We start from the raw sequence: 14710 nt of genomic DNA, 5'->3' as shown, positions 1-14710 counted from the left end.
CCATTCCTCGCCCCAGAAGCCACAACTTCCCGCTAAACACTTTGTTTTCCGGGTCGTCTGTAACGGCTTGTCTCCTTCCCCTTTTATCTGTATCTCACTTTCTTACCCTCCTTTCACAAATGCCACAACATTTTCTAAACATTTTTATTTTGCTCCCAAGTAACGCTTCAAATATAGTTACTATTTTAGCAAATTTTGTTAATCTAGCTGTAAAATGATGTTATTTAGCTTTTAACCATTGACTATATGTGAGAACTGGACTGAACGACTGTGATGTCACCTGTAGACAATGGCTGAGATTAAGTCTATTCAGTCGCAGATTTTTTACAATACGGATGTCGACATGTTGAAACCAGAAATCGTCAGTCAGCAGTGATTAGTCCAAATCAGTATGACTCAAAACTTCTATGGCAACCAATTAGGTTTGAGCTTGTTGGAAGACCACGCCCCCCACCACTTAAAAGCGGGCTACACAAAATCTATCAAATGTTTGACACGGAGTCCAGTGGGCACCATTAACTTTTATTGAGGCATCTGATTGGCCAGTTTATAACTGAAAAAATAAATAAATAAATAAATGAATAAAAGAAAAGCAGAACATTTTAAAACAGGTAGCAGAGCAAAAATGGTTATTCTGACAAATACAAGGACGGAGTAATAACTGTTTATTTCTCTATAGAAGTTAATAGAATTTTGGCTTCTTGGAAGGGTTCACTTAGTCCAGTTCTCATGTACAGTTAATGCTTTTAGCACAAACCTACAGTATGCTGTTAAAATTCAAAATGCGTTCTGCCTTTTATATTTCTAAATAAATTACGTAGAATTTTCCCAAATCCATGAAGCTCTTTGTGCTACATTTAAGGTACTAAAAGATTGTCTATGTTTGATTTTAACATTCTAGTACCTATTTTGAATATTTCTTTTTTAGTCAAAATGTTTTTTATATTTATTTTAAAAAATGAAGAAAATGTAAAACTTTTAGTTAAATATTGTAAAATAGGAACATGAGGGAAAAAGGAGTGTTTGTGTTATCAAATAATATCCTTTGCTAGTATTTTTTTCCCAGCAGTACCTGCAGCTGCTGAGTCAGAAAGATAATTTTGGAGACGGCGCTCAGAAGGAGCCCACACTGTTAGTCTTTGCATACCATCTCAGGTATGTGTTGGTTGTAGGTGTGTGCACTTGCATGAACACACCCGTTAGAACGCTCCACAGCCCCTTTCATCTTCTCTGTTCACTAATGTGTTCTTGTGTGTGTATATGCCGGCAGCCCAGTGGTCGCCGTGGTAACTCATCATTAGGTGATTAATGGGGCCGTGACGAGGCTGCAGTTTAATCAGGCCCGGGGTTTGTGTTGAAGCTGACGACAAGAGCAGCTGCCCTGTCAGTCGGTGTCTGCTCACGAGATGACAGCCCCCGCTGCTGAGCAGCGCCGTTGTACAACGCGCTGTGTTGTGTTTGTTTGTTTGAGCCACCAGCGTTTCTTCCACACTGCTTTTGTCGATTCGGCTCCTCCAATACATTTTTCTCGGTTGCTGATATGCTGTTCAATTTTCACTCAGCTGTGTTTTTGCTTTACCAAGTTCAATCACCATTCCTTCCTCATTTTTCACCCTCCCTCCTCCACCCTGCCATTATGAGCATGGTAATGCGGGTGCTGATTGCCTGGTCTGATCCCTCAGGGAGCTATAATAACTATTTCTAGTTAATTTGTTGCCGTGAGGGTGGAAGGAACACTGGCAGTAAATGAGTAGCCTCCTTTGTAGCTGCTGCATGTCAGGCCTGTGCAGAGCGGAGAGGAGCAGTGCTTCAGCTTCACTCACTTCACTGTTTATGGAGGATTTTGTCATGGCATGAAAAAGTGATAGCTGGGTGAAGACTGCTGAAAGCGACAGTGAACTAGGCATGGCAAGTGACTGGCTCTGCCTCATTCCTCTCCCCTCCCATACCCAGCGGATTGCGATACTTTTCCCTCCAGAACTGTCACTTCACATTATCACAGCAGTGACTGTCAGCCAAGGCAGAGGGTTGAGGCAGGCTACAGTCCAGTAAGCCAGATTATGCACAGTCACACATAAGGATAAGCAGAATTTAGCCTGGTGTCATAACAAATGATCATAGAAGTTAGCCTGTTAACTCTGTCATTGAGGTTTATGCAACATTCACTGTGTTGCTTTTTATAAAACGTGTCTTTTCCTTTTTTTTAGCTGTAAAAATGACGCATTTTCTCTGACAATCTCTAATCTGCACAATAGACAACTATTTGATTCATTTAGCACTGCCTTTTAGCTCATTGTTGTGGTACCTACAAGCCTTCTGTTCTTCTTGGTTTATCTTTAAACATCTTTTTTTTTTTTTGGCTCTTCTAGGAAAGAATGCTTACATGTTGAAGCTAAAAGCAGGAAAGTTTGTTTGATGATGAAGCTTCTTAGTTGCCTCCAGAGCATACATGGTTGTGAAGTGGGTTACTAAGAATATATTGAAGTAAAAAAAAAAAAACATTTTGTGCACAGCTGCTCGTTTCCAGGAGCTCATCTTGTGTTTTTATACCACCAGTAGAATCAGCTGTTTTGCTTTGTAAATTTTTCTGATTAAATGACTATGCTTTCTGGCTTATCTTTTTTTTTCTTCTTCTTTTTCACAGCTTTTCTGAAACACTGGGGTTGTTGGTGTGGCCGAATTTTCCCTGGATTTGATTGGTAAATTCATAAGACTGAAGCCCAGGCTCACAGTCTACCTTTCACGGAGGCCCAGCCGTGAGAGGACTGAGGAAGGCACGTGGCGGATCATGACGGCCGACAAAGAGAAGGAAAGGGAGAAAGAACGCGACCGAGACAGGGACCGGGACAAACGGGAGGCCGGTAAGTCCCGGCGGCAGGATGGAGATCGCGGCGACCGGGAAAGTGAGAGCTCCAGGCCCCGGCGGAGCTGTACGCTAGAAGGCGGAGCCAAGAACTATGCAGAAAGCGAGCACAGCGACGATGAGGACAACGACAACGGGAGCACAGGCGGAGGCAGTGGTACAGCCGAGGAGGCTGGCAAGAAGGGCAAAAAGAAGATGCCTAAAAAGAAGTCACGCTATGAGCGCACAGAGAACGGAGAGATCACATCCTTCATAACTGAGGATGATGTTGTTTACAGACCTGGAGGTGAGTTCTTGTCGTGTGACACTATGTTTGCATGTGGGCTACACTCTTTGATATGTAAACCTTCATTCCTGGCCTTCCACTGTTTTACTTATCTGAAGCTAACACGACAGAAGTTTTCGTAAATATCATTGTTCCCAAAAGTCTTGAAACATACAAACTCCTTGGTTGAATTATTCTTTCATTTTAAAGTACCAGGTCCTTTTGCAGCAATAAGCTGCTAAAGACTGTCTACAGATTGTCCAGTGTTGGCTTTCTAAACTCTGCAAAGCATCATCAGCAAAAACACTCCCCCCAGGCTGCAGGCAGATGCATCACACAATCAATTCCACAACCCACTCTAAGCTTTGTCTTGAGCTAAGTCAATAAAGCAAAGTGGTGCTTCAGTAAATGATGTGATCGTGACAACAGCCATGATAATGATTTCATCCTGACGCGCTCTGACTCATTGAAAGTATGCTATCTCCTTGGGGGCCAAAAGGTACTCCAGTTTCTTGAACAGGTTTTTTTGAGCTGCAGTGTAAAGTCTTGACTCTTGTCAGATAAGACAGCAGAAAGAAAAGCAGCCATTTCCTCAATCACAAACAAGCACCTCTCTTTACTTGGCGTTTCTGTACTCTGGAGTGCTAGACTCACTGATATAAAGAAGCTAGGCTTGCTTATCTACTTACTCCTACCTTATACCCTGCACTTAAGTGTTGGATTAGATGATGTAGGTATTAACAGCCAGTATATTGGATTATCTTGTTTGTTTAATTTGGTGTCATCCCACAAATACTAAAGAGCTTTTTTTGCTTTAAGAGAAAACACTTGGATGGAGCACATAGTTTTATGCTTCAAGGGGCTGCAGGAAACCACAGTTTCTAATCTTTTTGTGACACATTGTGCATTTGTGTGATAGTTGACAGATGGCACCTGCCATGTGAAGAGGTAAAATCTATTCTATTGTATCTGCTCTAGATACTTTTTTAAATTTCTGTTTTAATAACAAATTCAAATTACCTTATTTTATGGACCAAATTATTAGGCACAAAGTCACTGAATGATCTATTTTTGAAATCATGTCATAGAAAAGGCTCAGTGACTTGTAAGGTGCATTAAGTGAAATAAAGCTCAGAAATATGTCCACAAGTCATTTAATCCATTAACCACGTTCACACTAACTGTAGGGCTATGTCCACATTCCCACCCTAATCCGTAACTACTAAAAAATCTTTACATTGCAAGAGGATCTTGTGCACTGGATTTTAAAAGCAATCCGTACACCATGCTCACAATTTTTCTTTCTTTTTTATAAAACGGCGGATATTAACAATTTCACAATGTGAGCATTTAATCAGTAAGAACATTTTACGATGTCTATTTGTGACTCCACTGTGTTCTGATGATGAAAATGTGGATGGTTTATTAAAAAAATACATTTAAACAAGTTTTTTTGTGCAAAAATGGTTTGATCACAGTGCATTGTGGTCTACATTTGCTAATGTAGTCAGCATCAGTGCACGCAAGTTTTTTGCAAAGATTTCTGGGAAATTTCAAGGGCACTCGATTTTGGAATCGTATAGTCGGACAGCACTACAAAATGGCTAACACGCTATACAGTGAGTAGGGAAAGAATTTGGACATCGCCTAGAACTTGTTTGGAACAAGCTAGATGTTAGCCACGCTAGAAGTGTTAGCTCTGTTAGCGTATCAACAATACCTGTAACTCTCAACCATGTTTGCAAAACCAAACTGATAGCACTAAAACTTTGACTATGCTAACTCCCAACCTTGTTAGGAACACATAAATAAAAGGAAAAAGTAATATTTTGACACTGTAATAATAATGCTACGTTCACACTGGGCTCGGTAACGCGCTTTCCAGCAACCATTTCCAATCAAAGGCTACAATAAACGTGGATATTTCAGGCTTCCGTGTTAAAAACTATCATATTCAGCCATAGCTACAAAAGTTTTTTTATCAGTATTTGGGCTCTACATACAGAATGAAAGAGAAATGAATAATTGTGGTTTGTGACCATCCAGAATTCTAAAGTCTTTCTTATATCGGTCTAGAGATGTGAAAGAAAGATTCACCAGATTTACACCGCTACAACATTTCGCACCAAGCCTCCTCCAAGTACCGGTACTTGAAAGTGCATTCTTGAACACGTGTCATGTACCCACTGTGAACGTAAAGTAATGCCCAACCAAACATTTTGACCTTGACAAATATTACAACTTTTGAGTGCGTCTTATTGCATGAAAAATATTGTACAGTTAAATTAATTTTTCTTAAGCTAGAAGTCCCATCAGTTGTCATGCACCTGGGAGTGTGAAATTGTCACTCTGGATTAGACCCATCCCCTAGGGTAGTGGTGAGCACAGACACAGCTGCGTTCAAGAACCATTTGGTGCTTTAACCCCCCCCCAATCCCACCCCTTCATGCTGAGTGTCAAGCAGGGAGGTACTGGGTTCCATTTGCTATGACTCGGCCTGAATTTGAACTCATGACCTTCCAGTCTCAGGGTGAATGCTCTACCACAAGGCCACTGAGATGCTGAGTACTCAGCACCTTCCATTTATGTTTCTGAAGAACCCTTTTTTGTTACCTTTTTTTGCAGAAAGCAAAAATGGGATGTCATTAGGTGTTGGTAGGGTATTTTTCAGCTCTACCTTGCTCAACACGATGTGGGGGTAAAACGGTGTAAAAGGGTTTATGTATGCATGTTTGCATTCATTGAATGAAAATGGAAGCAGTCAATCACATCAATGAAACGTTCAAAAGTCATATAAACAAAGTCTACCTCCTCAGTGCAATAGCAATATCTGATATTTACGTTTCGCCGTTGGACCAAACAGCGCAGCTGGTGTCAGTTTGATAAGGCATATTTATGTTTCCCGTCTTCTCCTTTAATTTATTTGACGTGCTCAAAGTTGCTTGAATGCTGAACACACTCCTCCTACAAAAAACGGAGCTGTTAGATCTGTTTAGATGAGGAAAAAGCGTCAACTGGATTGTGACAGCCTCAGCACTCATTTGTAATTTACCTCCCGGTGTCACCCAGTAAGAGCCTCCACCTCACCAACCAACTTCCATCTGTCAACTCTCCTTATTGTTGAAGTGATAAGCCATGTATGTGTGTGTTTCTACTGCTTGGTCACTGGCAGCAGCCGTCTTCAAATCAGATTTGATGCGTGCAGCTTAGGCAGGCACAAAGCCTTGCAATGGATTATGCTTTGCTAAATGTTAAATCCTTTTATAGCCGTCTAGTGACATACAATATGTAAAACTGACCACCCTCTGCGAGGGATTTGCACCATCCTAGACATGGGATGGGATGGAAGGTGTTACAGAAACATAAATTAAATCCAAATAAGTTGGTGGTTTCATAGCATTTTTTTCTCTTGAAGCTTTGAGAACACGTTTCTTCTTATCATATAAGAAGCAACATCAGGTTACTTCCCAATCTTCTTACTTTGGATGTCTTAAAGATGTGTTCAGGTAGCTTTCAGTGAATGGGTAGGAGGAGATGGAAAGTGAAGTGGGCAGTGTGAGAGCCTTTAACCTGCTCAAGCTTTGGCTTTATTAATAAAAAAGCACAGAGGAGTGTGTTTGAACCAGTGGAGTTTTTCTGGGCTGTGTTGCTGAGTGGAGCAACCCAGTAAAAAGGAAGAAAGCTGCTGATTTGAAACCAGTATCTTGAATTTTGATCTGACTGACCTGACATGTCCAAGCCTGTTTCCTGCACTCGTATGTCCATCTTTTCTCAGTTGGAAGAATCTATTTTATGAAAAAAATCAATAAATGAGTAAAAGCAGACAAATACCAAATTCTGCTGAGATTTATCAACATCACTGTTGTATATAAATACCCCAAAACATCAATTACTTTTAATAGAATTCATTTTTCTGTCAAACGTGCAGTAGTTTAGTCTTAAACAGACAGTACCATCCTCAGTGCTTATCCTCTTTCATTCTTGACTGCCATGCAGTGTCTCCATCCTTCCTAAATGACGGGATGTCTGCCAAATTTAAAATGGAGAGACCCCCCTCCCACACACACACACACACACATACACACAGACGCATGCACTCCTTCTACACTCCATTGTGCGTCAAGCAGCATGGCTGTCTCATCAAATTGGTGAATATGGGTATTAAATTTGGAAATGTATCTATAGAAACTAATCATTTCCTTTGTGTGGTCGGTGAACTACACAGAGCATGGCAGGCCCAGGGAAAAAAAAAGCTTTGTGAGCACGAGTGTGGAGGGAGTTGACGATGTGGACAGCTGGCACTTTTTTGCCAGTAAGGACTCCTGAGGGTGGGGGGATCTCTGTATGTGTCATATGAATACACTGCAGGCTGTGTGGCAGGAGATCGGCTGATGTACAGACAAAAGAGCTCAGAAACAACATTTTCTCTTTCTTATGACCAACTGTTGGTCACTGGTAAGGCCATGTCCTAATGTTTACCGGCCTGAGATTTTCCTCCTCACTCTAAGCACACGTAAGCTGAAATAATACCAGGCCATAGTGACAGGTTATGAGAGACAAAAAACACACTTTCTCTGTCTTCAGTTGTCCCATTGAGTCTGTTTATATCCTCACAAATTGAGCAACCCAGTCATCAGAAAATCCTGGTCTACATGGTAGTCCATTAACTAATATATTTCTCAGAACTACATGCAGGCTTAAAGAGCCACTCTGATCATATTTTTAGCTATTTTGGAAGCATTTCAAGTGGCCTTTAATTATGATTGACTTTTTTTTAGCCAAAATAATAATAAAAAAAAAACATCATTTTCTAGGACATAGTTTCTGCAGAGCTGCAATAGTTCATTAGAAATTTGCCTCTAATTTATGGATCACAAAAAGGATTCTTTACAAACAGCATTTTTTCATGTGCTCCTGATTCACAGTGATTTGACTAATACAAGCTTCATTTTCTTAATATTTGTCTTCCATCCTCAGAAAAATTCCACAAGGTCATTTTGAAACACCAAAAATGTTCATGTTTAATGATGTAACTTTCGAACTTCCTGTAATTTCAAAACTTCTTCAGGTTTGTTTTTTGTAAACACTGAGGCACCAACGGCTGTAATGTCAGCTTCAATAATGTGGGTACTTATATCCCCAAAACTAGGAAATATGTTGGCTAAAAGTGGATACATGTTAGGATTAATCTGTCTACGTGTCGCTTGAAAAATTCAATAATAATTTGCATGCGTGTGAACAGGCTCAATGTTACCTTTTTTAAAATGTAGTTTTGGTCAATACATCAACTGGGCTTATCCTGTGTGTTTGTGTTGGTTTGCTGTCAGTCAAGCTAACACTGTCCAGTCGGGATAATTTTGAGGACAAGCTGTCAGAGCAATTTCCTATTGAAACACGGCAATGTGAATCTGTAGTGTGCTGTTAGCTGAACAGATCTATTTTTGTAAAGCCCCCCTCTGCACTGCTCTCCTCTTCCCAAGCTGGAGACTCTGGGAAAAAAGGCTTTTTAGTGAAATACAACCACCTGCCGACTGCTAAATGAGAAAGCGTGGGCTAGCCAACAGGGAAAGGAGAGGGGTGGAGAGAGGGTGTTGTCAAAGAGCCTCTGTTCTCCCCCAGGAGCTCAGTCAGCTGTGGGCCTGCCCAATTGTAGGAAGCTGATGGTATCGTTTGCCAGGTATTTCACTCAGTTTTTCCAGCGAGAAGACGAGAGGAGGAAGGAAGAGTTGTTTTTTCTGGGAGGGGACAAGATAAAGATGTGTCCTATCACCTTCATGTCCTAACTAGTTGCAGGTCCACCCTGCTGGGCTGCACTCAGCAGGAAGACGTAAAAGGAAGCCTCAGCCATCAGCTGGTGTCACTGAAAGAACTCTTGAGGGAATCGGCTTCCTCCCAAGTTCTCTGTCCTTTAGCCTTCATACTTACTCCTTCTCATTTGGTGCCATTATTGCATTCCTTGTGCTGTTTCATGGTCGGATCAATAAAGGAAGGGGGAGGAGAAGCTCTTCTGAAGACACACTCCTTTAATTTTCTCTTTATGAATGTGTTCCCTTACATTTTGGGTCCAGCAACGCTTTTTAACAATGCAGGTGCATCCTGCCCAACATTCACTGCATGCAGCATGATCCCAACACACTTGTTTGATGTATTAAGCATGTCTGAAATACTCGCCCACAGCACCGCGAGCATGTTTAGAATGTGACTTGCTGGTTGTTGTTGAAAAAAGGAAAAAAGGAGAGCCAAGCTGATGGTATCTAAGAACTCCCTTCCCTCTGCAGGAATGCTGCAGCAAATTAAACATCTTATTTGCTTGATACAGAGAGAATAACAAAGGGCTCGTTCGCTCAGGGTAGGTGTGTTTTAGATTAGACATGCTTGGCAGCGTTAAGAGAATGGCAGGCTGAACAAAGAGCTTGAGCTGGGAAAAAAAAAACTGTGCGTGCATGTGTGTGTGACACCGGGTTATATCAATTTAGTCCATAGTAGCTGAAACTCAGCGGTGCAGGGTAATTAGAGAAACGGTGACCATCATTATGGGGTTTTAGTAAAGTGTGAAGCAGAAGAATGATCTCGGTTGGCCAAAGTTTTGAACTCTTGGCCTTTGTGCGTGACACTGCAGTCAGCATGGCTCACAAGAAGAAACCAGAGCGCTCCTCTGCAGCAAACGCCTTCGTACGGCTAAAACCGCGTCAGCCAGCACACGCTACAATCCTAAAAAATCCTGCCCATCCCCCCACACAGACCCCCATCGCAGTTAAAGCTGTCTCGTCCCTCCCCTTTCCACCTCTCCACTTGAGCGAGGAGACCCACTTCCAAATGCACAAAATGGCAGAAATGTTTAACAAGACAGGCGGTCCCCCTCCCACCACCACCACCACCACACACAAACCCAGCTGACCACTTCAAAACCCCTCCGAATCTCTTCCCCTTCTCTGCACGCAACTCCCCGAGCTCAGTTTGAGCTCCATTATTTCTTTATTGTCAGAGAGGCGGAGTCAGAGGCGTCCGCTGGAGTGTAACTTTGATGGTTTGTTTGAAAGTTGCTTCCACAGAAATGACCTTGAGGTAGAGACGCTCGGTTCCCAAAACGAATTCAAAGCATGCTCGTGACATTTAAAGAATAGACTCGCATGCTGTGTGTAAATGATTTCACTGGACCCCCACCTCCACCTCCTATCGTTTACACCCCCTCCCCCCATCTATTCTTTATGCCTGTTGATGTACTGGTGGGTTTAGAGAAGGAGATGTACCGTCTCCAAATGAATTTTCTGCCAAGGTGAGGGGACACTAAACCCTAATTCCCTGGATTTGACTCCTCTGAAACATGTCATCTCGTTCAGATTAGTCTCTTTTGTTCTCTGCCCTCCCCCTCCTCCCTCTGTCCTGCTCCTTCCTCCTCCTCCTTTACCCGCTCCTCTCCGTTACACACACACACACCCACACACACACACTGGATTGCTCACAGATCACACAATAGCACTAATGGATATTTTCATTCATGTTATCTTGTAAATGACTTCCAGGGATGATGTAGTGACGGGAGAAAGGAAAGGAGGGAGAGGAGGAAAAACGGGAAGAGGGCAGTAGAGAGATATAATGCCTCACTCAAAGCCAGCATGTGCGATAAACCCCTCCCTCCCTTTAGGAACAGCTCATTTAAGCCACAGCAGATAACAAGCCCACACACACACACCTCAAAAACAAAGCCAGTGTTGCCCCTCTACAAATGGTGTCCTCAGTGTCGGAGTCGTTTAATATCAATGGCACCCCCCCTTTTTCCTCTGAAGGTGGTGAGATGAACCACAGTTGGATCAATACATTTGTAGACACAAACAAATAGCAGATGATGACCATGTCAGTCAGTGGAAAAAGGAGCTACAGATTGTTATGGAGTGTTTGTCTAAGTCATACATATATATATGACACATTTGTTTTCTCTTTTGTATTATGTGTTTTTGGGGGGATTTATGTCAAGAGTAGAAAAAAAAACTATTTTTTTGCTAAAAAGTAGTTTGTTTTCCCCCCTCTTTTGCTACATATACAATCGACATATGACACGCATTTAAGAACGTGCCAAACATGTGTTCTTGAAAGTATTTTTAGTCCATAGTGTTCAGATTAGACGATCAGGGTGGGGCTTCCTCTCCTTTATCCTTCTCTACTGCCCACCACCTGCAGTTGGAAGAGACTTTGTGCAAATGTCGAAGTGGGACAAATCTTGTGAATCTTGCTCCAGGTTTTTTTCACGAAAGACTTGGTGCTATTTCAGGTGGGCAAAAAAACGCAAATTTGAATTTCTCTTCTGTGATCAATTTTCAGATGGTTGGGACTTCCATGAATACCGTGAACGTCACTATTACATTTGCTAAACCCGATTAAACGTTCAGCTTGCATTGTAGAGACTTGTGAAGCAGCGCGTGAACACTAGAGGTTTGAACGCGGAAGCCTGAAATACACGCTTACATAGAGTTTTCGTTGAAAGTGGTTGCTTAAACACTCATTGCCGATGCAAGAGGACCTGACAAGATGGCAGCTGAAAATCATTAAAGCGGAAATAGCACAGAGTTGTACTAGCCACTTATATTTTATTGGTTGATGGTGATGGTTTGATATTGTGGTGCTGGACCTACTTCTGGCTAATGATTTTCAGCTGCCATCTTGTCTGCCACCAGGTCCCCCTCTGCTGAAAGGGTATGAATCACAAGATTTGTTACGTATCTCGATACGTGATCCACAATGCATAAAAGATTCAACTAACTTTTTGGCAATACAAAACAGACCAATAATTTTACCAAAATGAATATAATCTACATAAAAATGATTAATTTGGTGTTTTAAGATATAAATGAAAGTGCTTTTAAAAGAGAAGCTATTTTTTTCTTTCTGGTGCTTTTTATTTTAAGCAACAAAAACAAAATGTTTTTGACAAAACAGCTTCAAACATAAAAACCTGGGAAATGTAGTCTTTTAGACTGTTTTGTGGTTAAAACATTGTCATATTCATTCATTAAGGCATTGTTTGCTGTACTGTGAAAAAAATGTTTAGTGCATGCAACACACAACCCTCACTGTGTTCTACCTTCAGCCAATTGAAATTGACCTGACTTGGTAGAAGCAAGCTTGTGATTGGACGTCTTTTTGTTTGCATCACACAAACATAAAAAGGCAAAGACAGTAGAGAGAGCAACAGGAAGAAAAACTGTCAAACCAATTATTTACTTCTTGATACCAACATAATGTTGATACTGCTGTTACTCTCATAACTAGATTGATTTTTTTTAAAATATGTTTTTGTTTCTTTTCCTTCCTTACTAAAAAACAATGCAAGAGGCTTGCTATTTCAAGTCTCTTTGCTTTTTCTCCTAAGTCTGGCAACACCTCGTTGTGACTAGAGAGCGGCGTGCCAGGTTTAGCTGTAACCATTAGCCGTCCCCCTGCCTGCTCTTGCTTTTCTCCTGGACAGAAGTGGCTGTGTGTTTTTGTCCTCTGCAGCGTGAATGTTTTGTTAAGGAGATGAGAGTTCACGACCCAGCCATACCACCAGTCACATTCAATTTAACAACACTGCCAGACAGTCCCCTCTTCTCACACAATGTTACAGGCCCGCTGCTGACATCATTAAGCACCATTTGACAAACGAATGAGAGACAAAGGCTGGATTACGTTTTTTGTTTTTTTTTTTGGTCTCACTCCAGCTGATCCAAAGCTAATTAAACACATGCGATGTAATGGTGATTATGTTCTTTCCAATATTCTAATATGAGTCTCTTATTAGGAATAAGTAAGAGAAAAAAAGCTACATCAAGCAAATTAAATTATAATTATTTCTGAGCTATTATCTTTGTGCAGTTGTGCGTTATACCTACTTGATTATGACAAAGTATCATAAAAAGCGTTGATTTCTAAACTATTTTCTTACAGTTTGACACTTTTCATGAAAGGACGTCTCAAAATCACAGTCTAAAACCTCAAAGAAGAAGAAGTAAAAATAGATTTCTAAAATGGGTGTGAATTCACAGCAGCAGTGTAAAGCCAGTCATTTAATTGTCCATACAGTTTATCTCCTTTAGAGGTTTGAAACTGCCACTGCATCTATAAATATTGCAGTAAAGTTCAGCATAGTGAAATGAAAGCCCATTTTTGCAGCCGTGTTTGTAAACTGTTGGCTGCACATTTGATTCCCGCTTTATGTATTTATATTAACATCTGGAGTTTAGAAACCCTTTTTGCAATATATTCATCACAAATATTGTTCATAAACTCGGATTGGTTTTGATTGTAACATTTTCTGGGTTTTTTGTGAGAAAATCTGAGTAAATATCGCAAAAAATTTAGTTAATGTTTACAAAAGTATTTTTAGGATGTAGATACTTAAAGCCAGTTGACTAAGCTAAGCTTGTATGTTATGAATGTTAGATTTTATAATAAGAGTACCATTTGTTGCATTTTAATGACTAATTACTTTGCTTTCTATAAAACATAGTATTAAATAAAGAAAACTTAAATAAATGTAAGCGTGTTAGCAAATGATCCCAGACCCCCCAGGTAGATTTGATCCCTCGGATGTTGACTGAGAGGCTGCGGCCATACCATGATGACTCCAGGGGTGGGATGATGTTTAAGTCAGTATTGCTCACTGGTGTATAAATGGAGTGGAACAATAACACAGTTCCCCTGTGGCATAATGTTAGCTTTGGAAAGGCAACCTCATCGCGCTCCAAAAGTCTTTAATCCTATTACTCGCATTCCGCTTGAATTTGACTCAAAACCAAACACGTCTTCTCCTCTAAAGTAACAAAACAATATTAGACAGAATTTGGTTGTTTAAAAGACATTTAAAAATAGTCTAATAAACACATGTTTCTTCCTCTCTTGCTTTACAGATTGTGTGTACATTGAGAGTCGGCGGCCCAATACTCCTTACTTCATTTGTAGCATCCAAGACTTCAAGCTGGTGAGTACATACTCTCTTTGTGTGTCTCCTTTCTGATGCTTCTTTGTTCTCACATTACACTGAGCTTCAGCAAAAGCACTCAAGCAGCCTTCCTGTTACCAGGGTTCACGTTTGCCTGTGAGAGGTCGCAGATAAACTGCTATCTATGGCTTCTAAAACGCAAAGGTTGCATACAAATCTTTAGTTTAGCTTTGTGTTCAGACAAAGAAGAGTGCCTACTCTGCTGTGGATTAGTTGGGAAAATAAGTTATTTATTGAATGATACCCATCTCTGTTTTCTTCTGAACCCTGTGTGGCTGTATTGTTTTAAAGCTAGAGCAGACATTTATTTTAATTAGCAACGACTTTATCAGGCTCAGGGAGTCTGCTGAGGTTTCACTTGTTTTTTCAGCAACAGGAAACTTAAAATGTTCAAGATATAAATAGGAGGTTAACACTTGCTCTTGCCATTTATTTTTTTTGAATGTTCTTCTCTTCAAAAAGGAAGTGGACTGGAGTTCACCCAAAACAAATTTGTCTTTGTTCTTGCAGATAAAAGGGGAGGAAAATGTGGATTGAGAGATACAGTTATCTTTCAACACTTAAATTTACAAGATTCACCACATGGAAACCATGAACATTGCATGTT

The 14710-nt window shown here is 40.8% G+C and overlaps 1 protein-coding gene across 6 annotated transcripts in view; it reads left to right on the top strand.

The window, feature by feature from the left end:
- Positions 1 to 14710, top strand: part of rerea (arginine-glutamic acid dipeptide (RE) repeats a) — a 144376-nt gene that overhangs the window by 56446 nt on the left and 73220 nt on the right. For all 6 annotated transcript variants that reach the window (XM_024292342.2, XM_024292340.2, XM_024292341.2 and 3 more), the window contains 2 exons: positions 2645 to 3149; positions 14012 to 14082. In XM_024292342.2, coding sequence (XP_024148110.1) covers positions 2789 to 3149; positions 14012 to 14082 — 432 coding nt within the window. In that variant the 5' untranslated portion in view covers positions 2645 to 2788. The remainder of the gene's footprint in view (positions 1 to 2644; positions 3150 to 14011; positions 14083 to 14710) is intronic.

This window comes from Oryzias melastigma, linkage group LG7, assembly GCF_002922805.2.
Source record: "Oryzias melastigma strain HK-1 linkage group LG7, ASM292280v2, whole genome shotgun sequence".
NCBI lineage: Eukaryota > Metazoa > Chordata > Actinopteri > Beloniformes > Adrianichthyidae > Oryzias > Oryzias melastigma.
This window is presented reverse-complemented; position numbering and strand designations above follow the sequence as displayed.